The 26,930-nt window shown below is 36.2% G+C and overlaps 1 protein-coding gene across 1 annotated transcript in view; it reads left to right on the plus strand.

Annotated features, from left to right (window-relative positions):
• Positions 1-26,930, plus strand: part of AGMO (alkylglycerol monooxygenase) — a 257,909-nt gene that overhangs the window by 7,256 nt on the left and 223,723 nt on the right. Inside the window, exon 3 of the mRNA XM_036429286.2 lies at positions 5,283-5,434. Coding sequence (XP_036285179.1) covers positions 5,283-5,434 — 152 coding nt within the window. The remainder of the gene's footprint in view (positions 1-5,282; positions 5,435-26,930) is intronic.

Below are 26,930 nucleotides of genomic sequence, written 5' to 3' on the forward strand. Positions count from 1 at the left end.
AGTGTAATGCCATTTTATAGTAAGTTATAGTAGTACAAATGTTATCTGTCTGCAGAAGGTAGAGGTTATATATATTTTGTAAACACTGAGCAAATATTAATGTTCCACTAGATGGAGCAAAAGTGGCAGCAGCTTTACAGATAAACAGTGCAAGTTCCTGAGCTATGTTTAAAAGGTTTTGAAATTAATAAATAACAAAATTTCTCATAAAACAAATATTTCTATAATGTAAATATATTTATTTATTTATAATTCCCTGGAGCTCCTAAGAATATTTATAGTAATCTCATTTAAATATTGATTTATTTTATGATTTATGGGACAAGATTATTAGAACTAAAACTTTTTTTTTCAACTTTGCATAATCTGGCCAAATCGGACAGTGCACACAGCTCTAATAACAGTTATGAAATAGTATAAATTGGCAGATGTCTGTGAGTACAAGGGGACATAATTCATAATGCTGCAAGTTGCTTTGAAATTTTAAGTTTGCAATGAGAGCATCAAATTTCATTTGCTTGATTAATGATTAAAGCATAAAAGTATTTGAGATCAAGATAAATTTATTGTCTATGCAGCCTAATGCCCTCAGACCTGAAAGAGGGAATGACTTGCCCAACACTACCTTTCCATTCTACATTCAAGCCAAGATGGCTGTCATAACTAATTAGCTTTAATTAGTAATCTCTGTGCCAAATGATATTCATTCTAACTTATTAGTTAAAACTCTAAACATTATAAAATTACCTTTATATTTTTAAAAATGCAGGATCATATGGAAGAGCAATTTAGCACCTCACCAGATTTTATAGTAACTAAATATTGACAGGACACATTTCTAGTGTTGAGAGAAAATGTTATATAAACACATAAAGAATTAGCTACTTCTCATTTTCCAAAAGACCAACCTCAGATCCAAGAGAAATTTGTTCTTTGGGGGGTAATTTATGGAAAAAAAAAAAAATAGGACAATGAAAAGGAAACCTCTATTACAGATTGTTGGTTAGAGAATTCTAATGTCTTCTTATAATTTGAACATTTTGTGGTCTTGTATTCAAATTTAGTGAGTAAAAGGGATATAGTATTTAGTTATTCAAAGTCCCTGAACTTCCCAATATTCCATCTCCACACAATACAGTAAGCTCGTATTTACATACATATTACATATTTCACTTCCCACAGGATGGGGTTCACAAAGTTGAAGTTTGAATTCCAGAGTGCAGAGTCATATGCTGGGGGTTGGGACTGGGAGAAAAGAAGGGATTTAAAAAAGAAAGAGGAAGGCACTTTGGTTGATGATTCAAGGTCTGGTGGGAACATTTTTGAAAATGTAGGTGCTATTTCCTGCAACCAAGGGCTTTCCAGAGCTTGATAATCCTTTCTCAGCTGTATCCTTTGCTGGATTGTGGGCAGTCCCTGGCTGCTTTTGTTTTTTTCCTCTCCCCCCCACCCCCCTCCGTTTCTGATGGAAGATAATTTTCATCTTGCTGATAGAAAACAGGGAATTTAATTCTCATAGCTTCTCTCCCCTCTTTCCCTTCACCTTGAAGAAAGTTTGGCTTCTTGCTAAAGTGTGTGTGTGTGGGGGGGGGGAAGCCATTACTGTAGGATGCCAGGTATATTTCAGCTCGATTTGTGTCAACCTTAATAAGTAAGTTGACAAAGTGATAAACTGGGTGTCTGCTCAAGATCGGGTACCTATACAGGAAAAAAAAAAAAAAAAGTATTTCAAATGCAGGCAGGGTCTTTGTTTAATAAAGACTCCGTGTCTTAAAATCTGTTTCATTTGTGACCTGAACTGACAAAAGAGACAGTAACTTTAAAAACCTCCACACAAAGATTCTGAACTGTTGGGGTATTTAATGAGGCTGGTGATTATACCAATATTTGTTCCGTTCACTTACATGTCCTCCCTGACTTGTGCTGTTCCTGGCACCCAGTAAGCTCTTAATATAAATTTATTGAACGAATCCATGAATGGATCAGTTTTGACAGCCTGTGCTAAAGCTTATGTAAAAAGCTGTAGGTTATTTCAATTTTCTGTTGTATTTTCTCAATTTTAATTTTTCTTTCTGGATCAGCCTTTTTTTTAGGGTATCAACTGGGGAAATTTTGTCCCCCTAATTCCCTCATCCCCCAGATATTTGGGCCTTTTGTTGCCACAACTTGGGAGAGGGCTGTGCTACGCTTATCTAGTAAATAGAGGTCTGGTATGCAGCTAAACAGCCTACAATTCACAGGACAGGCCTTCACAACAAATAATTATCTGGCCTCACCCTAGCCGGTTTGGCTCAGTGGATAGAGCATCATCCTGCAGACTCAAGGGTCCCAGGTTCGATTCCGGTCAAGGGTACATGCCCAGGTTGTGGGCTCAATCCCCAGTGGGGAGCATGTAGGAGGCAGCCAAGCAATGATTCTCATCAGCATCTATCTCTCTCTCCCTCCCTAAAATTAATAAAAATATGTTTAAAAAAAAAAAGAAGAATTATCTGGTCTAAATGACAATAGTGTCAAGGTTTAAAATCCTTGTTTTAAAGAAATTATTAGACTGAACCATATAAAATTGTCATTAGTTACCATTTTTATCCAGGAAACAATTTTAAGATTTCATAATTCGGGTAGCACTTTTCATAGCACAGATCTCTAGAGCATGGGCCTGCGGACTAAAAGGTCCCGGGTTCATTTCTGGCCAAGGGCATATACCAGTAGGGGAAGTGCAAGAGGCAGCTGATTGATGTTTCTCTCTCATTGATGTTTCTAACTCTATCCCTTTCTCTTCCTCTCTGTAGTATCTCAACAAAATATATTTTTAAAAAAAGAAGCAGCAAACCCTTTTGTTATTTATATATATAAAAAAAGAATTAAGTTGTCCAAATGTCAATAATGACACCTGAGAAGCTTAATCTAAATATAAAAGTTACCAACCAAGCTACATGTTTTAAAATAAAATTTGTTCTACTTCTCCACCCCCTACTTTGACAAATAACCTATATAACAAACTCAAAGACAAGGTTTACATTTAGATTCCTTAGATTTCCAGAAGAGTGTGGGGGCCCCTGTCTTGTAAGGGACCCCATACACATGTGTGGTGGACATCCCAGATTGCTTATCCAGCTCTGACTACATGACCAAAAATAGATGCTCTTGACTGCCTAGTCATGTCTAGGAGTTTGCACACTTGCACAGCTCAGCCTTCTGAAGGACTGGACTAGGAGCCAGGCCCAAGCAGGTATTGTAAACTGGCTTGGACCATTGGACAGGGGATTGTGGAATATCCAGAATATGGCCCAGGTTGTGAGAGGAATTCTGGGCAGGTAGTTCCTTTGGATCAAAACCCACACTCAGGGACAAAAATGTTCTTTCCAACCATATAATTGCTGAAGGTCATCGAGAGGAATGCTGGCTTGCCCATCAACTGGACCTGGACAATTGAGAGCTTCTTAACCTCATCTCCTGTCCTTGAAATGTATGTTCTGCCTCCGAGTCCTGTATCAGCAGCTGTTTCAGGATGTAGCCTTGAGAGAGAGAGAGAGAGTGAGGTGTTGTTGAGACCATCTGGATTGAATACGTGACTAAACCTAGTTAAAGCCTTTACACAGACATACCTAATTTTACTGAAATTCACTTTATTGAACCTCACAGGTGTTGCATTTATTTTGTAAAGAAATTGAAGGCAAGATCCTCCATCAGCAAAAAAAGGTTATGACTCACTTAATTGCAGTAATCTGGCACCAAACCCTTTAAAGATTCTGGTGGGATGGTGTGGAGATTTACTTGTCTTGCAGTTGTAAGTTTTCATGCTTGTTAAATTTACCATCTACCAACCTGAAGTGGTCTTTTCTCTTTCTTGGGCATCTTCTTACCCATCTTATTGTAAAATGGGTACAAGGGCCATTTTACAAACTAAAAATAATTCCAATTGAAAATTGGGTTTTAGATAAAAAGTGTAGGCATTTTGGCATTTCTATTATTTATATTAATTGCTGTTGTAAAGTAACCTACTGTTTTATTTTACAGATTAAATGATAGAAACATACAAAACGTGGCAATTTTAATGTCAGTAACTAATAATTAAAATAATATCATAATTAAATGAAAAGTACATTAAAATTAAACACTTAGTCTTCAAAAGGGCCAGTATCATGCTAAATCAAAGAAGGTGACTGTATAAAGGGAAATACTATTAAAATGGTGAATTTTAACAATATACTAATTTAAGCTACTTCTTCAACTTCTATTTAAAATAGAATATTTAAGAATTTTATCGCTTGTTCATGTTTTATAAATAAATGTTATGAGGTAGAATTATCAGTTCATTTTACACATAAATGACAAATATGAAAGAAAAGTAATTTCCATCAAATTTTTAAAAGAATAAATGGAATATTTATCTTGAGTCTGATCTTAAATTTGATCACAGTAATTTAAAGAAAACAATTATCACACTTTATAAAATTGAAGTTTATTTTGTGTACTTTTTGAATGTTCTTAAAATAAGAATTTATAATTTACAGCTTGGTACAATGGGTGGCAAGACACATTCTGTTGTCTGGGTTTTAAAAACAATTGTTTATTTTAACTCAGTTCATATACTGTGTACTTTATTTCTAAGGGAAGGTTATTCCCTTATACCATAAGAGCTGTATTTTATATTACAACAAGAAATATTGAAATGCTATGAATATCCAGTTTGAAATATTAAGAATGACATCTAAAAACCATTGAGAGAGAGAGAGAGAGAGAGAGAGAGAGAGAGAGAGAGAGAGAGGAAGGAGATAGTAGAGAGGAAGAAAGAATTGTTAGCAGAAGCACCTTCAATTAAAGGGAAATATGATGGGAGTAACATATTTTAAGGCATAGGTGATTTTCAGACACCTTTTAAAATATGCTATTTATAATTTCTACTTTTATAGTAACTTCCTTTAAAAAACATCCTATTGTGATAAGACTTAGAAATGACAAGTACAGAAAGCAAGTCAAAGTTGTGTCATGTTTATGTTTATGGGTTCCAAGAAAAGCATCTTAGGAGACATAAAAAGTGAATGACATCCTAAGTTCCATGAAATTGGGAATCCAAACAAGGAAACATTATTATGTGAGTCATTTTGATACCAGGAAAATTGAGCCTCTTAAAAGACACGATGGAGTGAATAATCAAAAAGGGGGAAGGATTATATTTTTACACACGACCATATTAATTTTTAAATATAATTAAAATGTTTTAGCATAATTTTGCATCTAAAATGTGGTATAATCATTGCTTGTTCATCTTATTTTTCCAGATTGTTTTTCAGGAGCATTGAACTGACCAGCTACATTTATATCTGGGAGAACTACAGGCTCATCATTTTGCCTTGGGATTCTCCATGGACTTGGTATTTAACTTTCTTAGGAGTTGACCTTGGCTACTATTGGTTCCATCGCATGGCCCATGGTAAGTTGCAAATCAAGGCTTTATTGATAATTTATGTTGTACTGTGTTTGGCTCATGGTTGGTGTTTAGTAAATATTTATCAAACTAATGAATAACATTGTTTATGTTGCTGCATGTAAAGATTAATAATGCAAATTTACTTTTCAAATTAAATAGAAACCATCTGATTTCACTTTTTAAAACATGAAATTAAAGACATATGTACTAATATTTGTAATACCTTAAACAATAAAATTAAAAAATAAAAAGTGAAATTATTAGACATGCATTTTTCATATTTCTTTAATTTCTTACAAGAATCTTTTTAAAAATTGTTGGATATAACATTACTTTTTATACAGGGTGTCCACAAAAAATGTACACACACTTTAATAAGTGATAGCTCAATTTTGAAACTAAAATGTATTTTAATAAACACTGCCTTTATAATTATTCAAAATGTATGTATACATTTTGGGGACACCTTATATATTGCCTTACTTTGTTCTTATTATGATGTGCTTGCTGGAGTCTACAGACACACACACAGATTCAAACTTCACATCCTAATTATCAGGGTCATTCAGAAGAGCTCTGTAATAGTATGGAATCTTAGGTAATGTGGGCTGTTATACGTAAGCTTGATTGAAACTCTTGGCAGTACTTCCTCATTACAAATGAAAATACAATCAGCTAGGCGTTCACCATAGTGCACTTTAGTATTAGCAAAGCTTTGCAAAATTACTCATCTAATTCAAAGCCCTGTTACTGCACTGGTTTTCAGAATTTACTTCTTGGTATTCTTGGCTGCCCCCTCCAAAGAAATATTTTGTTACAGAGAGGGAAATGGAAGTGCAAGAAATGGTCTAAACCTCTGTAGGGGTAAGTAGAGGTTGGAGAATGATTGCAGAGCTGAGGTGAGCAAGTGGTCTCCAAGGAGGAATAAGGAGGCTTGCAGAAGTATTTCTGAAGGGAAACGGGGGGGGGGGGGGGGGGATGTTAATTTTGAAAAACTACCTAAGAACAAAACTCAGGATTTCAGTGGGTGGTTGAGTTGAGTGGGTGGGAAGGAAGGAAGGAAGGGGAAGAGACCTGGAATAATAATAAAAAAAATAGATGGGAGATGGAAAGAAGAGTCCGAGAACATAGTGAATAACTGAGCTGTGTGTGTAGGAGTATGTGTGACCAAATATCCTTCCTAAGTGAGGATAAAGGAAATAGGAGTAGCATCCACAGACGTCCGCTTAAGGCAGCTTAACTACATGCAGGGTTACTTTTGCTAAAAACTTTAAACATATACATTTCAGGAAACTATAAAGAGTGTTAGTTAATTCATTAAAATAATTTGAATTGAACATGTAAACTAGAAAAAGTAATTTATTTTGTGTGCAATAACCTTTGTCTTTGAAAATAATAGGTCAGCTCCTGACATCATTTCCTTATATTTAAATGCAAGAGGATACTCCCAAATTGAATGTTATTGAGAATAAAATATGGTAGTAATCTTTGTATTTTATTTCAAAACAGTAATTTTTCTCCCTAAAATTAACCCATTGACAATCTTCCTCATTTTCTATGTAGCAAATGGGTAATGTACAAAGCATTTACTTTATATTAGTTAATTTCAGGTATCTTCTAATATCACACTGTCATGTATGGATGTGTTTGGGAAATCTGCAAATTTGCTTAGTTTTTCAAAGTCCCTGATACACGAAACAAAGAGCCAACAAAATATTAACAAATATAAAATTTAAAAAAAGCAAAGCAAGTTGATAGTAAATTCTCTCAGTGAAGAGCAATAAAGTAAAATAACGTATTAAAAACATTGAAATCAAGGCTGTTTAAAGTATGCTTCCTATTAGAAAAAAATTGAACTGAGTCCAGGAGAGGGAGGAATTTTAAAAAATTTGAAAATCTTCTGGAAAAACATTCACCACTTTCAGGCTATGAAGCCTATGAGTTCAAAGACTTTTGACTTGTTATGGAAAGCTAGTAGAGAAAAACATACACAACAACTATGGAGTTGAATATGTCAAACTTCAATCTGACAGTCAATTTTTAAAAACTATATGATAATAAAAATATTGAAATCGCTTTTTTGGAACCCAGTAATACACAGGAATGAGAAAAAACTTATAATATCAAATTTCTTGAGCCTCTTGGATTACTAAGCTCATATTGGTTAATTGGATAAATTTATTCAACTGAAAAGTTTGAACAGTTCTAAAATCCAAATGTTTTAAAATATGGGAAATGACTCTGCTTCTATTTAATGTGTTACTTTCACTATTTACAATAAAATTATCTATCTATCTTCCAAATTTGTTAATATGTTAAATGCTGTGAGGGAACAAGACCAGAGCACTACCTGTAACCCTTATCCTCTGGGGCCTATGTGTTCTCAAAGTATCTCGGTCACTAGGAGAGTTCCTGTGTGCTCACATCCTCTCCACAGATACCTGACTCTTAGACCTGGAGTGGGAGGCTCTGCCTGTTCCCTCTCCCTCAGCCTATGGGCAATATCTGTGTTCTGCAGTTGCTACTCCTTGTTCACTTCCTTTAGTAGTTAACACTTTTTTAACTAGTTAATCATTCTCCTTTTAACTAAATTTATTGGGCTAGCATTAGTTAAAAAAATTATATAGGTTCCAAGTGTAAAGTTCTATAATGCATTATCTGTATATTGCATTGTGCGTTTACCACCCAAAGTTAGATATTCTTCTGTTGCCATATAGTTGATCCTCTCTGGTAACTAACATACTATTGTCTGTGTCTATGAGTTTTTGTTTGTTGGTTCGTCTTACTTGCATATTTGTTGCTTTCAGTTTTATATCCCAAATATGAGTGAAATCATATGGTTTTTATTTTTTTCTGACTTATTTCCTTTAGCACAATATTCTCAAGATCCATCCGTAATGTTGCAAATGTCAGTGTATCATATTTTCTTATGGTTTAGTAACATTACATTTTAAGTATACCACATATTCTTTATTCTGTCATCTATCAAATAATACTTTGGTTGTTTCCATGTCTTGTCCACCATGACTAATGCTGCAATGAACATAAGGGTACATATATCTTTACGAATAAATCTCTTTAAAACTTTCAGGTAGAAACCCAGGGTGCTTGGTCATATGGTAACTCTATTCTTAGTTTTTTGAGGAATCTTCATACTGTTTACCATAGTGGCTGTACCAGTTTGCATTCCTATATTCACAGCTTCTCAAAGTACAGGCATGGTTTCTGTCACCTAATTGGACCCTGATTGATATAGCCAGCATCCTCACACGTTCTATAAGTGTTGTAAATTAGAATTCACCTAACTATCTTTTATTATTACTTATTCTGAGTCATTGATTATACATTCAGGCTACCACACAATTTTGTTTAGTTCTGAAATAAAGGTTTTCGTCTGTAAAACTTTTATAATAAACCATAAAATCCCCTCAAAACTCTTATTCTTTTAGTCAGTAAATAAATTGCTTAGTTTATTTTCTATTCCTCTTTTTCTGTATTTAAACAAGGTGGGTGCAATTAGTTATAAACACTTATCTCATAGTTTATTGTGATTGAGCTTTCGTATATGACTATTAAACTTCATTTTTATATTTTTCCTGACTTCTAAGGGAGTTAAATTTAGATCATCCTATTTTCTATTATTGTTTAAACTAGGGGTGTCGAACTCAATCAGAGAAGGGGCCAAAATCTAAAATCCAGCCTAAATCGCGGGCCGAATGGTTTACTGAACAGTCATAAACTGTCATTGTGATGGAAACGCAGCGGAGTGCAGTGATGACAGCGCGGTGCGGGCCACATTGCAAGGCCTGGCGGGACGGATTTGGCCCGCGGGCCTTGTGTTTGACACATGTGGTTTAAACAAAGAACATACTAGTAAATAGGTTCATTAATTTGAAATTATTTTATTTTGTAATAATACCAGGATTGTGCTCTATATTGAAGAATAGTTTATTTAACATTCAGTTACATTTGTACTTCTCATTTAAATACCAGAATATACCTATTTTTATAACTCTTTGCCATATATTATGCCTTATTCCTTATTTTAAAAATACCAGTATAGTGTGATTGTATTCTTATTTGATCACTCATGGGAAGTCTACTCAATATCTGCCATTTCCCTTGTTTAGTCCCATGATTTCTCATTTTCTCTCAGCCCTTGGAGAAGTCATCATTTAGTATATATGTGAGGGATGCCTTGCAGTTACCATTAACTTGCCTATGACTTCCAGTTTCTCATCATCACTTCCTGTTAAAAAACATGGCACCTGTGTTAACCATTTTCCTCTAATTCATCTCAATGACAGAGGGTATGTTATATTTACTATTAAACATCTGTCCATTAAAACACTTAAAATGTGTATGAACTGAAAGGTTACCATTATTTTCCTTCACAGAGCCCCATTTGAGTGAGTGTTCTTCCTAAAAATAACTTATTCTTATCCCTGGAAGCTGCAGTCCTTTTTTAAGCCACAGTCTAAATTACCTTTGGTGGTTCTTAGGTTCTATATGTAGATAATGTATAGGAAACGCATTTGAAATAAAGGTTCTATTCATCATCTAGGTCACAGGCGTCCTCAAACTTTTTAAAGTGGGGGCCAGATCACGGTCCCTCAGAGAGCTGGAGGGCCGGACTATATGAACTACTAATTCCTACTGTAACACCTCGGCTGCGCTCACTGCCCAAAAAACCTGGCGGGCCGGATCAGACTCCTCTGCGGGCCGCAGTTTGAAGACGCCTAATTCTAGGTGTTAAAGGTATAGATGCATTGAGATATCAAGCAGGGAAGTTACTCACTTGATGATGAAGATTAAGATTTTTAGGAAGCTCCATAAACCTACTTTTTTAAAATTGATATTAATGTGTAGAAATATTTCCAGGAATGGTTGGGAGCATTTGATGATGGATATAGTAATGTTTTCCAGAAATTTAAAAAGCTGAGAAATGAGTAATTAAAAGAAACTGGAAGGCAGTGATAAAGATTAATTTATGAGCCCTGTCTGACTTGTGACTCTCCCTGAGATAGAGAACATATCTTATTTTTCTTTTAGTGCAAGGACCTAATAGTACTCTTGCTGGTTATATAGCAGAGAGAACATTGAAATTGATCTCAAGAGATCTAGCTGTGTAACGTGTGTGTGTGTGTAACTAGCATACATGTAACTTTGGGATTAATCTCTCTCAGAAAGATTTTGTTGATTTTTTTTACCTCCTACTTTTGTAAGGAAGTCTAAATAAAAAAGTGCCTAATAGTACAGGAACTTAGTAAAATTGAATGAATGAGAGAATTAATGACTAGAACTCTAAGCAAGCTAGATGGAGGCTTCTTTGAAGATGTAGAGATGTTAAAATGGGCACAGGAATGGATAACAATTTTATACCTAAAAAAATCCAAACCAGGTGGAATTCTATCCTTTTTTATTTAGTAAACAATTATAATTGTTCCGAAATTTAATGTTAGCATGTTAAAATAGCATAATGAGCCAGACTTCTCTGTGAAGTACTAAGAGAATACACTAAGTAAGATTCCTGGAGAAATCATCACCTAACTTAAAAACTTCTTTCCACAGTTATAAATTTGTCATTCATACATAGCTCACTCATAAGTTATTTTTTTTTCAGCAAAGATTTAATGACCACCTATTTAATACCAGCCCTTTACTGGGCATCTGAGATAGCTTGGCTAATAACAGATCAGGACATCAATTGTTCATGCTACTATAGATATTAGACATTATCAATTAGTTACAATAATGACAGAGAAAATACAAATATGTTTATAAAGTGAATTCTGAAACCAGGCCAGCAGGGAGACCCTAAGGGGTGATCAGGCCAGTGAGGGGGAGGCAGTTAGGAGCAACCAGGCCAGCAGGAGGGCCAGTTGAAGGCAACCTGACCGGCAGCAGAGAGCAGCTAGGAGTGACCAGGTCGGCAGGGTTGTTAGTGAGGGATGACCAAATGACTGAACAGCAGGCTACATGGGGTGACCAGGCCTGCAGGGGGGAGTGCAATTGGGGGAGACCAGGCCGGCAGGAGGAGCTAGTTAGGAGAGGCCAGGCTGGCAGGGAGGGGGCAGTTAATGGCAACCTGGCTGGCAGCTGGAAACAGTTAGGGGCGATCAGGCTGGCACACAGAGGCAGTGAGAGGTGATCAGGTTGGCAGGAGGGGGGAAGTTAGGAGCAACTAGGCAGGCAGGCAGGCAGGTGAGCAATTAGGAGCCAGCGGTCCAGCATTGTGAGAGGGATGTCTGACAGTTGGACATCCCCAAAGGGGTCCCAGATTGGAGAGGGTGCAGGCTGGGCTGAGACCCCTGCATCCCCCCTCCCAATGCACAAATTCCTTGTACCAGGCCTCAAGAACATATAAGTATAGTTAAATATAACACACATAATATACACCATTAGGTCAAATTTATTAACAACAGCAATTGTCTTCTATTTTATTGTTTTTATTTTATTAATTTGATGAATTGTTAAACTCTTGAAGTATCAATATAATTATAACATTTTAAATTCTTCTTGTGATTCAGTGAAATTTGAATTAATGATTGTGAGGCTAATCATAATTGTTTATTGTGCAGTTGAATATTTCAATGTTATGGAGTGTCAGATACCTATGTTTTGAAAGCACATATATGCTTCATTGGTGCTCAAACTTCCTGCTTCCTATATTCAAATTGTATTTACTTTGCAAAAAAAAAAAAGCTTGTTTTATAAACTGTGTGGACAGTCAGTATCTGTTCTTTCATATGAGGGCTTTGTTCTTTATTCTATAGAAGCAAATGTTAATGAAGCACATGCTCCTGGTCACCCTGGGCTCCTTTCTCCAGAGCCAGATGGAATTCAGACTGCTTATTTTTATACTTACTGATATCCTGGGGAAAAGGTAAAAAAGAGTTTATAAAACCAGGACCAAAAAGGGATGTAACTTTTTCAGTTCTCTCTAGGGCTAAATCTCAGCTGAAATGATGGACAGGATTTGGACATACAGAAGGAAATGATGAGTTGGGCTAAAAGTCCAGATGTGTGTTCAACAGAAGTATAAGGTTACATTTTAAAAGACACGGAATGCAATACCTGTATCTTTAGAGAGGAAGTTGTAAATATAGTAAACATATAACTTAGCTATAAACTGCAGTCTGATTTTTAAAGATTTTTAAAGAAATAAATACTATTCCATCTCTTTAAACTATTCAGCAATGCTTTAAAAATTCTTACATGTGTAAAGCCAGTTCATAAAAGATCTTAAGTTGAATTAAATCAAATGATGACTCTGAATATGATAATTCTTGTTTTATCACCCTTAAAATAATGCTTGAACATTTTTGATGAATTTATTTTTACCATTAAGTGGAAATAGACTGCTTTTTATCTTACTTATCTATACTGGAACTAACAATTAGCTTGTGGATATTCCAAGTTACTGCAAGCTGAAAAATACAATTGAAGAAAAATAGTAAAATTACTGTAGAATTGCTTCTAAATCCTACAGAACAATGCCATCTTTAGCATATAATTCTCTTATGAACTAATCTTAATAATATCTTCAAATATAAAGCAAGAAGAGTGGAGGTTTTTCTACATGAGAAAGCCATGGTATTGTAATATTGAAATATTCCAGTTTAGGATAGATATTGTCCTCATTTAAATATACAACAAAATTTTCTTTTATGTCCTACATGGTTACCATGCCTTGTGTGCTATGTGGAGCCAAATTCTACATCCATGGGAATGGCAACAAAACACATCCTAATTCGGGAATTCTAAAGGGCTCTGGGATTTGAAGTTGACATTTTGTTGGCTGAATTCCAACATTCAACTGAACCAAGGAGAGGAAAGAAGCTATTTGGATTCTACATTTCCCTAAATCTCATGGAGTTTCACAGAGAAAAATGATGTCATAAGATAAAAGTATGAGAACTTGCTCAGATATTAAGTAAATTCAAAATGTATTAAGTAGCCAAACTTTAATAAAAAGAAAGTTGTCAGTGGAAATGCATAAGAGCTGGACCCCAGGGTAAGGCCTGGTGGTAGTCTCCAGAGCATAAGCAGGCAGCAAGTGAATCCTTGTATTGGAAGAGAAATTTAAAAAATCACAGTACTTCCTGATTTCATCCTTTGTAAATGCACCTAAGGGAGGAACTACTTCTGTAGGGTTTGCATTTCTCCTGTTATAGACAGGTGTATGTGTGGGGGAAGGGGGGGAGGCTTTGAGTGAGGCAACAGCAGAAAGAGGAGTCCAACACTGAAATAAGGTGTTCAGGCATCATGGAGGGCATCAATGCCTCCCTCATCTCCCAGAACAGCCTCCCCCTCTTAACATGGGTGTTCAGAGACAGGCGATGGGTGGGGTGGGAGGGAGAGTTAGCAAGATGACAAAACTTGACATACCTCAGGAAAAGTATATTTCATCCAATAACTCTACCCAATAGGGAGAGATGTTGGATAGAAGGGTTAATTTAGTCATTGCAAAATACACCACCAGCACTGTTCCTCTCTTCTCTCTGACATTAAGTAGCTATGCATGTGACAGTTATTTTTTCAAAATGTAAATGCATTTTACATACTCCTATACTATTTCAAGACACTCATTTATTCCCTTTGCTAGCTTTTATTTATTTTCTTTTTAACATATTTTTGTTGATTTCAGAGAGGAAGGGAGAGATAGAAACATCACTGATGAGACAGAATCATTGATTGTTTGCTTCCTGCACATACCCTACTGGGGATTGAACCAGCAACCTGGGTATTTGCCCTAACTGGGAATCAAACTGTGATCTTCTGGTTCATAGATTGACATTCAACCAGTGAGCCACACTTACCGGGCCTGTTCCTAGTTTTTAGATGCCCTTCCTTTTCAGAAAGGCTGTTTCACAAAGAGGATAAAAGGAGAAGTTTTAATGACAGATACTTCTGATTTTAAATTCTGATTCTGTCATTTATTAATTAATGTGACCTTGTAATAACAGTTTCCCTGAATCTCAATTTATTTATCTGTAAAATGGGTATTATTATATACTTTTCAAAGTTCTATGGGATTAAATGAAATAATTATGTGTTCAATTTCTGGCACACAATAAACCCCATAACCATGATAGTTTTAATTAATATATATCAAGGATGTGATGATATTCCAGTAATCCCAGATTTGTAGACTGTAAGGTGCTTTGTCTCACTGAAACCATATCATCTTTCTTAACAGAGTGTTCTAAATAACTACTTCTGAAATGAAACATATATTTCTTCTCTTTATGATTATGATTTCAACTGGTGCTGTTGAAATTACAGTTATTATTACTTCTAAACCAGAGGCCCAGTGCACAAAATTTGTATACTAGGGACGGGTTCCCCTCAGCCTAGCCAGTACCCTCTCCAATCCAGGACCCCTCAGGGGATGTCTGACTGCCGGTTTAGGCCTCACAGGGATCAGGCCTAAACTGGCAGATGGACATCCCTCTCACAATCCAGAACCACTGGCTCCTAACTGCTCACCTGCCTGCCTGCATGATCATCCCCAACTGCCTCCCCCCACCACCACCAGCCTGGTCATCCCTAACTGCCCCCTGCCAGCCTGCAGCTCAGTTATTTTGTCATCCCTCACTAACCCCCCCTGCCAGCCTGGTTACCCGATACAACCTGCTTGTTAGTCTTTTGTTCACCCCTCACTACCTCCCCTGCCGGCCTGGTCGCCCCACACAGCCTGTTTGGTCATTTGTTCAGTTGTTCCAGTTGCAATGGCCACTTAGGCTTTTATATAGAGAGATACGTCATCAAGAGAAGCAGGGTCAATAGGTTTAAGGAGCCACGTGGAGTTCATTTTCAACATGTCAAAGTTGAGAAACTTACTAGACCAAGTGATAATGTCAAGGAAGAAGTTGGTATAAGGCACTTTCAGAGAAAAAGTTTAGGCTAGAGACACAAATAAGTACATCTTTAGTATATTGATGGTATTTAAAGCTGTGGAAGTGATTGAGACTTAAAGGAACAAGTCTACAGAGCGAGGACACTGTTAAACCTGAGCCCTGTGCTGTTTTATTATTTGTGTTTGGTGTTCCAGGAAGAAGCAGCAAATTAGACCGGAAAACTCACAGGAGGGTGTGGTGCAGGGTCCCTAAGGAGAATGAAGAAAGTGTTTTAAGAAGGGTGTGATCAATGATCTCCAGTTCTGCTGAGATTCCTGCTTTATTAATAATAGGCCAGGTTACTGAACTAACTTCCTCTCTGAGGGAAACTAAAACTGCTGAATGAAATATAAAAACTGTCTTACTAGCTTTAGAGAGCTGCCAAAATAGTGAGGAATCACTAAGCTAAATCTTAAAGACAGTAAGGAAATGGAAAATTAAAGTAATACTCTAATCCACTTTCAAAGTGTGGGCATGTGGCCGTCCTGTAGAAACTGCTGTGAAAATGAGTGGTATTTTTGGTTGTCTTAAGGGACAAGGGAATAGAAGTAAGAACCCAGAGTCTGCCAAAGATGGGGACCCTATCCATTAGGGTGAAATCTCTAAAGGCAAGGCAGATTTCATCTCTTCACCAGCTCATCTCTTTACTAGCATTCCTGTCAGAATGTGGGGGAAATTTTCTGATACTAGATAAATAGAAAAAATAAAAAATTGTTTATAAGTTAAACTCTAGCCCAAACAGATAATTCTAGCCAAAATGTAGAGGTTTATCTAAGACATTTCAAGCCATAAGTGTAGGTTAAAAAGGTATAGGTTAAAATGGTAAAACTTAAGTAAATACTACTGAAAAAATTATGAGACTTATTTGTGTCTCAGCTACTTTTTTTTCATCAGCAAGACCAGCATAAATCAAAGAAAACCAGGTACGTAGGGAAACAAGCAGTTTTATTTGACAACCAGAACCTTTTTATTTCCTTTTTTTAAAAAATCTTTATTGTTCATATTATTACAAATGTTCCTCATTTCCCCCCCTCCATTGCTTCCCTCCACCAGGTTCCCACCCCACCCTCTGCCCTTTCCCCACCCGCCATTGTCCTCATCCATAGGTGCACAATTTATGTTCAGTTTCTTCCCACACCCTCCTCCCCTTTTCCCCGAGAATCGTCAGTTCACTCCCCTTCCATACCTCTGATTCTATTATATTCACCAGTTAATATTGTTCATCAGGTTTTTTTTAATTCCCTTGATTTTTAGATTCACTTGTTGATAGTTACATATTTGTTGTTCGTAGTTTTTGTTTTGTTTTTGTTTTTTAAATATATTTTATTGATTTTGTACAGAGAGGAAGGGAGAGAGATAGTTAGAAACATCGATGAGAGAGAATCATCCATCAGCTGCCTCTTGCACACCCCCTACTGGGGATATGCCCGCAACCAAGGTGCATGCCTTTGACTGGAATTGAACCCGGGTCCCTTCAGTCCCCAAGCCGACGCTCTATCCATTGAGCCAAACCAGTTTCGGCTGTTGTTCATAGTTTTTATCTTTATTTACTTTCTCTTCCGAAAGAACCCCCTTCAGCAATTCATATAATTCTGGTTTGGTGATGATGAACTCCTTTAGCTTTTTTTTTTATTAGTGAAGCTCTTTATCTGGCCTTCCATTCTGAGTGATAGTTTTGCTGGGTAGATTATTTTTAGCTGTAGGTTCTTGCTATTCATCACCTTGAATATTTCTTGCCATTCCCGTCTGGCTTGCATGGTTTCTGTTGAGAAATCAGCTGACAATTGTATGGGTGCTCCTTTATAAGTAACTACCTGCTTTGCTCTTGCTGCTTTTAATATTCTCTCTTTGTCTTTTGCTCTTGGAATCTTAATTATGATTTGTCTTGGCGTGGTCCTCTTTGGATTCCTTTTGTTTGGAGTTCTGTGCGTTTCCTGGACTTGTAAGTCTAATTCTTTCACCAGGTGGGGGAAGTTTTCTGTCACTATTTCTTTCAGTATGTTTTCGATATCTTGCTCTCTCTCATCTTCTGGGACCCCCATAATTCTGATGTTGGTTCACTTGAAGTTGTCCCAGAGGTTTCTTACATTATCTTCAACTTTCTGGATTCTCTTGTCTTCTTGCTTCTGTGGAGGAGTGTCTTCTGGCTCTTTATGTTCCAAATCTTTGACTTGATTCTTACGATCTTCCATTCTGTTTTTAGAACTCTGTATAATATTTTTTTTTATTTCACACAATGTATTCTTTATTTCTTGTTGATCCCTTATTATTTCTTGTTGATCCTTTATTATTTCTTATTGATTCCTTATTATTTCTTGTTGATCACTTATTATTTCTAGTTGATCCCTTTTCATATCCACATAGGTCTCGTTTATTTTATCGGCCTTTTCTAGGAAATTCTTGAAAAACCTTATGTGTGGTTTTGAACTCGATATCCAGTCGCTTTTTGTCCTCCATTTCTTTCGTTTGTGATCTGGTTTCTTGTTTCGGCATTTTCGCAGCTTCCCTGAGTTGGTAGCCTTAAAAGTCTCTATGTTCAGCTTGAATGGGGCAGAGTTTCGGGATGGAGCCTACAGCCTTGGCTTCCCTCAGCCCTGCCCTATGAGGCTCCTGGGTCTCAGTGTTCCTGAGGGTCCTTCGGTACTCACTACAAGCACCTCTGAGAGAAAGGTGCACTCGAGTTTCGCCGGCTACCAAACAGTCTAGGCCAGGGGTCTGCAACCTTTAAGACATAAAGAGCCACTTGGACCCGTTTCCGAAGGAAAAAAAAAACCTGGGAGCTGCAAAACCATTGCGACATTTAAAACAAATATAATATAACACTGCATATATTGTTTCTTAACTTAATGCCATATACCAGATCGTGCAGTTAGCTGTCAATCTGAAGAAAAAAAGGACTTTTTCACTTAACAATGTAAAATAATATTTTTGCAAATTAATAGCTAATTAAAATATTTAATTTACCTGGTTAATGGGATTTTTGCTCCTGAACCTCAGTGCACAGTGTCTGCACATCAGGGCTGTAAGACGTTACCTTCATTTTCACACGGGCTTGCCAGTTGTCGGAGCCACAGTAAAGCTTCAAAAGAGCCGCATGTGGCTCTGGAGCCATAGGTTGCCGACATCTGGTCTAGGCTCTCCCCCAATGAGCCCAGAACTGGGTTCAGTTCAGTTGGAAGTGGGGTTGGAAGTGGGGTTCAGAGCAGTCTGGAGCTTTTGTCTCCTTCCCGCCAGGGCAGTCCAGCGGCACAGCCAACCATCCGTTCTCTGTGCACAATGTGAGTGCCTCCGGGACTTCCTTTCGCCATTTCCCTGGGTTTCCGCCTTACAGCCCAGGCTCCCTATGTATGAGCCTGGGTCCCCGGGGTCTAGCCTAGAACTGGGGTTCAGTGCAGTTGGAACTGGGGCTCAGCACAATCCGGAGCTTTTGTCTCCTTCCCGCTAGGGCAATCTAGCAGCAGAGTCAACAGTCCATCCTCTGCGTGAAATGTGCACGCCTTCGGGACTACCTTTCGCCGCTTCCCTGAGATTCCACCTTACAGCCCAGGCTACCTCTGTATGTGTCTGGGTCCCCAGGGTCTAGCCTAGAACTGGGGTTCAGCACAGTTCGAAGCTTTTATCTCCTTCCCGCTAGGGAAAGCCAGCCAGGCACTCAACCTCCCCCTCCTCTCCGGCTCCATCCTCTCCGTGCGCAGCATGTCTCCATACCTTAGACTTTTACAGCTCCTCTGCTTTTCCTTCTGGTTTTTTCTTTCCTTCTCGTTGTAGAATTTCCAGTCAGTCAACTTTCCTGTAGTTCTGGGTAATGTCTATTTTGTATTTTAGTTGTATTTTATTGAAATTGTTGTGTGCAGCTGCGGTTAGGTGTTTACCTGTGCAACCATCTTGGATCCTCTTGTAAATTTTCCAAAAAAAATTTTTAATGGTCAAATTAATTTCACCTGCAGAGTTATGAGATACCAATAATATTAACACAGATTTTTAACAACTATGCTTAATATATTTAAAGACTAAAATCTTACAAATGAACATTAGAAAAAGAATTTTAAGTGACATTGAAGATTTGCAAAATAAATAGAAGTTTTTTAAATAAAATGTTTAAAAATTAAAATTGAGTACCTAGACTTGATAGCAAGCAGATTGTATAAAGCAGAAGAGAAAAAATTTTCAATAGTGGATTAAGAGAAACTACACGGAATATAGCCAATGGTGTGGGGGTTGAGGGCAGAGGGAGTGTGGAAACTGTAAAAGAAAGGATAACATAAACTGATAATAAAATAGTCTCTAGTTTGTTGAATAGTATTATTTCTCTAAGATGTCATAGTCTTTGCAGATACTCCTAACATTACTCCTAAAAAATTCTAAGTAGATGAAAATTATTGAAATAGAAATAAAAACTTAGAAAGTATTGTCTAGGGACACTGACCACAGTGTGTAGGCAGACCTCTAGTTAATATAATTCTCAGTTGAGAAAGAAATATCAAAGTTCATCATAGTGATTTATAATGAGAGACATCAGACATTTGCTAATTCTCTTTTAGAAGACAACACAAGGGATGGTAAATTAAAAAAGCATTAAGTACTGAGTCATTCTGAGTGTGAGACATTTGGGTGATGGGTGCATTTGGCAATAAAATGAGATCTATTTAACTTATTTATTTGTATTTTCACTTCCTTTTCTTAATCAGTAGTATCTCTTTACCCATAAGTAAGTTGCTTATTCTTTCAAAGCCTCTAAATTTGATATAACACTATCCCTCTTTTACTTCCTTAGATTGTCATGAGGCTCAACTGAGGTCATTTCTGTGTTTAAAATCTATACAATTAAAAGTAGTGCAATTATAACCATCCTTACATGCTTGCCTTCTAAAGCTCCCACATAGGCTAAGTTGTTATGCCAATTTTTTTTAGCATTAGTGTCTGTTATTCATCCATGTTCATGAAAGAAACTAAATTATCTAGAAAGTTTCTTCTAGTTCTAATTTCATTTACCTGAATGGAATGCAGTGAGCTGTATTTGTATGCTAAATTATCATTATTATTTAAATGACACAAAGAATTAGAAATAACTAAAAAAAAATTGTCAATTTTAAACAAACATTTCTAGACTAAGTTGAGCCTAGTACGGGTGAGGGGTCAAAGTGAAAAGAATCTGGTCTTGGTTGGGGTGTGCATGGGTTTCTTTCAGTCTTGTGTTGGCATTTTTGGAAGGCTTTCATTGGCATTTGTAACACTTCCCTTATTGATGGGGTTGAGTTACCACGTTCTTTATCTCTTCAGTTTTAGTTTCCTATGTTTGTTTATTACTCATCCCAAATGGACATGCCAGCAAGACAAAAGAGGGTGTTTATTGCAAGGAGCAGCTGCCTCAAAGGAATGCATTTCATAGTTTGACTATTTATAAATAAATACAAACAAATACATTAATCACCATTGTCTGTAATCTTCCAAAGAAAAGAGGTTACTCTACAGATGCACCTTGCATCCTTGATTCATCACAGGTGAATATAAGTTAGTGCTTTTACTACTTCCCAGACAATGCAAGGATCACAGACTACTTCCATTAATTCTTTTCTGAACATCTGTTCAGTTTTTGTCAGGTCTTTTAACTCTATATGTAATCCTACCCACAGACAATTATTATCTTAAACAGTATTCATTTAGATTTATCCACTAATTTACCTTTTCTAGGGACTTTTCTTCCTGCATTATTGTGTGTTTATCTGGGATAATTTTTCCTTCTTGAAAATTCACTTTTGTGCTACTTTTAACACAGATCTGTAGGTAATGAATTCTAACCTTTGTTACTTTGAAAATGTCTATATTTCATATTGATTTTAATTTCCATTATGGTGAGTTTTTAACAAAGGCAAAAATAGGCACCTGGGGCCCATCATTTACTCCAATACATCACCCCAGGATTTATCTTACCCGTTTTACACCAACATCCACACCCACAAAATTTGTATGACGCAAGACTCACATTGTGTCAGTGCAGTCATTTGAACTGTTAATAATTTGGTATCACATCTTAAGAATAAGCCTTTTCCCCTGTCTTTTTTTAAAATTTTTTAATTTATTATTATTATTTTTTAAATAGAGGTTTCTCTACTGAATATATATATATATATATATATATATATATATATACACACACATATATATATTCAATAATATATATATATTATTGAATCAAAATCAAATATATATATATATATTATTGATTTTACACAGAGAGGAATTGAGAGGGATAGAGAGTTAGAAACATCGATGAGAGAGAGAAACATCGACCAGCTGCCTCTTTCACCCCCCCCACTGGGGATGTGCCCACAACCAAGGTACATGCCCTTGACTGGAATCCAACCCAGGACCTTTCAGTCCACAGGCCGACGCTCTATCCACTGAGCCAAACTGGTTTCGGCTTGTTTTATTTTTTAAAATATATTTTTATTGACTTCAGAGAGGAAAGGAGAGGAAGAGGGACAGAGAGAGAAACATCGTTAATGAGAATCATTGATTGGCTGCCTCCTCCATGCCCCACACTGGGGATTGAATCTGAAACCCAGACACATGCCCTGAATCAAACTGCAACCACTGAGCTTTGTCAACCAGGCTCCCCTTTCTTTTATATATTTACCTGACTAATGTCACATATAAAAAAATGGTTAAAAAGAATTGCTCATTATCATGGGATAGCCATTTAATATTCACATTTCTCATTGTCTCACAAATGTCATAACATTTTTGCACCTTGGATTATTAATAAGGTACAATAAGTCCTTACATTGCAATGGTTGCTTTATTAAAATGTTAAATCTCCTTTTACCATAGTGCCATTTCTTTCTTCTTTTCTTTTTCCTTGCAATTTGCTGAAGAAATCATACATTTCCTTACCACACACACACACACACACACACACACACACACACACCCACACACACCCCTATCTTGGTTTTGCTGATTTTAGCCCTGTAGCATAGCTTAACATACTAGTATTTTGCTGTCCTCTACTTTCTATCAATTATTGGTAAGCTTTAGAGTATAGATAAGATTCAAGTTTGATTTGGAGGACAAGATCACTTTGTAAGTGGTATTGTATTTTTTTGTCAGGAGTGGTATATTTTATATTTTTGCTCTTTTTTTGAGGTTAGTGCTGATTTATGCAGCCAGTCCTTTAATCCATGTCTCTCCAATCATTATGGTTTTCTGAAGTTTGTTCTTTAGTAGATTCCTCTGGGAACAATATTTCTTGACTTTTTGTATGCTGATAACAGTTTGTCCTTGGCTTTATTCTTGGAAGTCAGTTTAGCTACATATAAAATCCTTGGCTCACATTTTCTTTCCTTGATTATCTGAAATGTTATTCCTTTTCTTTCTTTCTTTCTTTCTTTCTTTCTTCTTTCTTTCTTTCTTTCTTTCTTTCTTTCTTTCTTTCTTTCTTTCCTCCTTTCTTTTTCTTTCTTTTCTTTCTTTCTTCTTCTTTCTTTCTTCTTTCTTTCTTTCTTTCTCTCTCTCTCTCTCTCTCTCTCTCTCTCTCTCTCTCTCTCTCTCTCTCTCTCTCTCTCTCTTTCTTTTGATCTTTTTTAAAGCATTGTTTTAATAAATCTGACAGAAATTTGATTTCTTTTTTTTAGTGACCCGGTCAAATCTCTGTTATGAGACCATTATCCTTTTAGTCATTTTATGGAAAAGTAGTTTTTCTTAACTTTAGGAGGAAGTGTGTGCTATGATGTATTTCCTAACTTCATAGTATAAGAGTTCTCACTCTTTTGTTTTTTAATGAAATATTAATGTAATATGTCTACTATATTACATATCTATCATAATACTTGAGGCCCAGTGAACAGGTAGGGTCCCTAGGCCTCCCTACCTCCCCGCCTTCTCCTTCCCTTGCTCTCTCAGTGCCTTGCCACTGCTGGTCACATGCCATGTTCTGCGCCACCCCCTGGTGGTCAGTGTACATCATAGCAAGTGGTTGAATTTCTGGTGTCCCTGTTGAACTCCTTGAGAGGACAATTTGCATATTAGCCTTTTATTATACGGGATTTATTTCTATCTATATCTAGACTCATAGGTTCTGAGATTTGGCTCCATTTTCTTCCAATATTATCTGATTTTTTTTATTTTTCATGCTCGCTAGCAGTTTCTGTAACTAGTGATATTGTAGTTAACATACAGATAAAGGATATTATTTCCAGTGCACTATTACAGCCAAATGTTTGTTGTTTGAGAAACTTGCTTTCATTTTTGTTTTTTTTCCACAAACGACAACATGGGAGTAAATAGCAAACTAAGGTTCTGAACAATAACAGACTAAAACGCCACAGAGCATTATCTATAGTTATCCATCAGTGCTCTGGGAGTAGCACAGATGACTGGAACACAGACATATGACCACTGGAGACAGCAGTGCCATAACCACTGTCGTAGAGAACCAGTATAGTACTGGTTACAAGATTAGACTGGAATCTGGCTCCTGGAGTTTGAATCCCATCTCTATCACATAGAATTTGTGCAACTTGGGCAAGTTTCTTAACCTATTTTTGCCTCAGTTCCCTTATTTATAAAGTGAAAATCATAGTGATTTCCTTCCTGTATATCATTTATACTAGAGGCCTGGTGCACAAAATTCATGCATTTGAGGGGTTCCTCAGCCCAGCCTGAGCCCTCTTGCAGTCGGGGAGCTCTTGGGAGATGTCCGATTTATGGCTTAGGCCCGTTTCACCAGGAGCCCTGTGGGAGCCCACTGACTACCACAAGGCAACTCCTATGTTAAGTGTCTGCCCTCTGGTGGTCAATGTGGTCATAGTGACCAGTTTGCCCTTAGATCAATTTGCGTGTTAGCCTTTTATTATATAGGATGCTTAACTACTATAACTTCACTCGGTTCATCATTAGAAGTTTTGAGGTAAATTCAAGTCACTGAGCTCAAAGTGCCTTTGTAAGTAAATTTTGTTAATATAACTTTAATATTGAATTTAATAAAAGTGAGACAAATCACAGTTTAAATGAAAATATTCCTTCTAGACAATCTTGATCTTCATAAGACTAAAATTGTGTTTTTTCCAGCCCTTTTTAAAATTTGCCATTGTGGCAGTCTAGATTTTGGCAACTTACCAAGTATGTAGGTGGACACTTCATTTTAAAATACTGAATTTTGTATCATGCTGAAGCTATTAAGCTTTAAAAAGTCATCAGACAGCTCATCTGATAGTCATTTTTGTTTGACTTTTCTTCTTTGAAAACAGAAATAAAGAGTCTATTTGGACTTCTTAGACTGTCTCTGTTATTAATAATTTAAGCAAGAAAAATATTTCCGAAAATCATGAAGAGATGGGAATTATCCCAAATATTTTAAAGTTACAACTGCATAGGGATTTGACGTCAGTTAATTTTTATAGAAGTAGTTATAGGTATTATGTTCGCATTAACTCCTCTTTGTCCCCAGGAACAAAAATTTAGGGCCTGGATGTTCTATAGCACAATCAGATACCTGCTGTCTGTTTTTATTTGTTTTAGTCACATACACATGCACACACATAATTGAAAAGAAGAGTGATCCTTGTGTTCATTGAATGATACAGAAATAACATGCTCCTGCTTGGTTGAAGTCGCAGAGAGTAATTTTAGTTGTAGTCTTGAGTAAGCACAGATATCTATAAATTCTGCTAAATTATTGACTGCATTTCAACCAGACAGACACATGTTAGCTTTATATTATCTTATATGAATACCAGGTCTGTGTCTCACTCTCGCTTGATTGTATGGTCCATCATCTCTGCCGCTCATAAATCCCAGTGACCTTGAGAAGAACAAAAAGGAAAGTGAACAGTGTTTCCTGTTATTTAAATAGACACTCTTATTTTGAGTATAATGAAAGGTTTCCATTCACTGGTATCTTCATTATTACATGAAAATATGTAGCGGTTGAGCAGTAGGGGGTTTGCTTTGGAGCATGCATTAACCTAGAGGTGCAGGTCTGTGCCCACTGGAGATCATACTTGGGGAACTGGATTAATGCCATGTATAATAATCATGAAATTAGAACTGACATTATAAAATTGAGGACTTGGAACATGTAATAATCCTAGAAAAACACTTTAGAGTAGAATGAAAAGTGATTGCAAATAGTACTAAAAACTTGATCATCTTTTTAAAAAGATAAATATTGAACTGAATATTTTGCATTTGTTGAGGCAATATTTAAAAATGATTACATCTCCAGTTCCAGGTTGGGGATTTTTTTCTGGAACCTATGACAGGATGTTTTCTCTTTACTTTTTTTTTTTTTTTTTTTTTTTTCCCCATTTTAACTAGAAAAGGAAAAATCTTTCTTGCCAATTTTTTTTTTTTAAACTCTGTCTAAATGATATACTTGTATTTAAGAATGTAGTTGTTAGAAAGTACTGTTATCTATTTAAAACTTACGGAAACACTTAATTTTTAAGGCAACATTAACTAGGGTTGAATTATGGAGCAATTCCTCCGGAAGTTCATGACAGAGGAATGCTATTGCCAAATAAATCCACTATGGTCAGTTGAGCGACAGTGAGTAGGAAAAGCACTTAAAATAATTGGACACTCAGGGGTACCTTTCCGAAGGCTGTTGTGACATGCTATCTGTGTCACTCCCATTAAAACCAGTGGGGGTTCTGAGGTTGAAATTCATCTTTGCAGATTAAAGGCTCCCTATTAACACGCAGCTCTGTAGAAACCATCAGAGAAACCCAGGGTTGGAAAATATCAAATGTTCTTTGGAAGGTAGTGGCACTAACTCTTCTCTCCTCACATTTCTCCTTACAAACTTTCTATTGTAGTTATAAATGTTGATGCATTCAACTGGGGATGGAAAGAGAAGATATGATGTTTACACTAGAATTTATGCATTAAAGCATGATTTTTTTGCAGTTATTGTGCTGGGTCAGAAAATTAACTATTTGCTTTTTTTTTTTTTTTTTTTTTTTTTTTTTTTTTTTTTACTATTGCCTTTTTAAATGTCTTCTTATATTTCATCCCCAAAATATATTCTTCTTATATTTCCACTCCCTCTGCTGGTACCCAGATGGATACCTACATTTCTACTAGAAGGACTAGAGGACTCTTATATAAATTGAGTGGAATTGCCTCTATGATTGCTTTGGGAAGGACTTGAAAAATGTGATTTTTAAAACTATACCAGTTTCCATATATAATATGAAAAATAAAAGCATGCTTATTTTATTTATTACACGAGAAAATGTAATGTGACTTTATTGATTTTTTTTCAATGGAAGCAAGAAATGTATTTCCCTTTCTATTAATGATTTTAGAGAAATTTTGTCATATTGTCAGTTAGAGAATACTAGTCAATGTTTATATTTGTTGCATGACCTGGTTCACATTGTATAAACCAGAAATGTTTTATTATTATGTTAAGTGTATTTCTGTAATATTCAAATGCAATATTTGAGTGATATTCTGAAAAAATAATTCAATTATGAAATCAATAATAAAAAATAGACAGAATAATCAAATCTGGCTTCAAATCCCTATTCTGTCACTTAACAGTTTGTAAGTTTTTAAAAAGGATAATTTTTAAACTTCTTTTATCCTATTTT

This window comes from Pipistrellus kuhlii, unplaced genomic scaffold, assembly GCF_014108245.1.
Source record: "Pipistrellus kuhlii isolate mPipKuh1 unplaced genomic scaffold, mPipKuh1.p scaffold_m20_p_10, whole genome shotgun sequence".
Lineage (NCBI taxonomy): Eukaryota > Metazoa > Chordata > Mammalia > Chiroptera > Vespertilionidae > Pipistrellus > Pipistrellus kuhlii.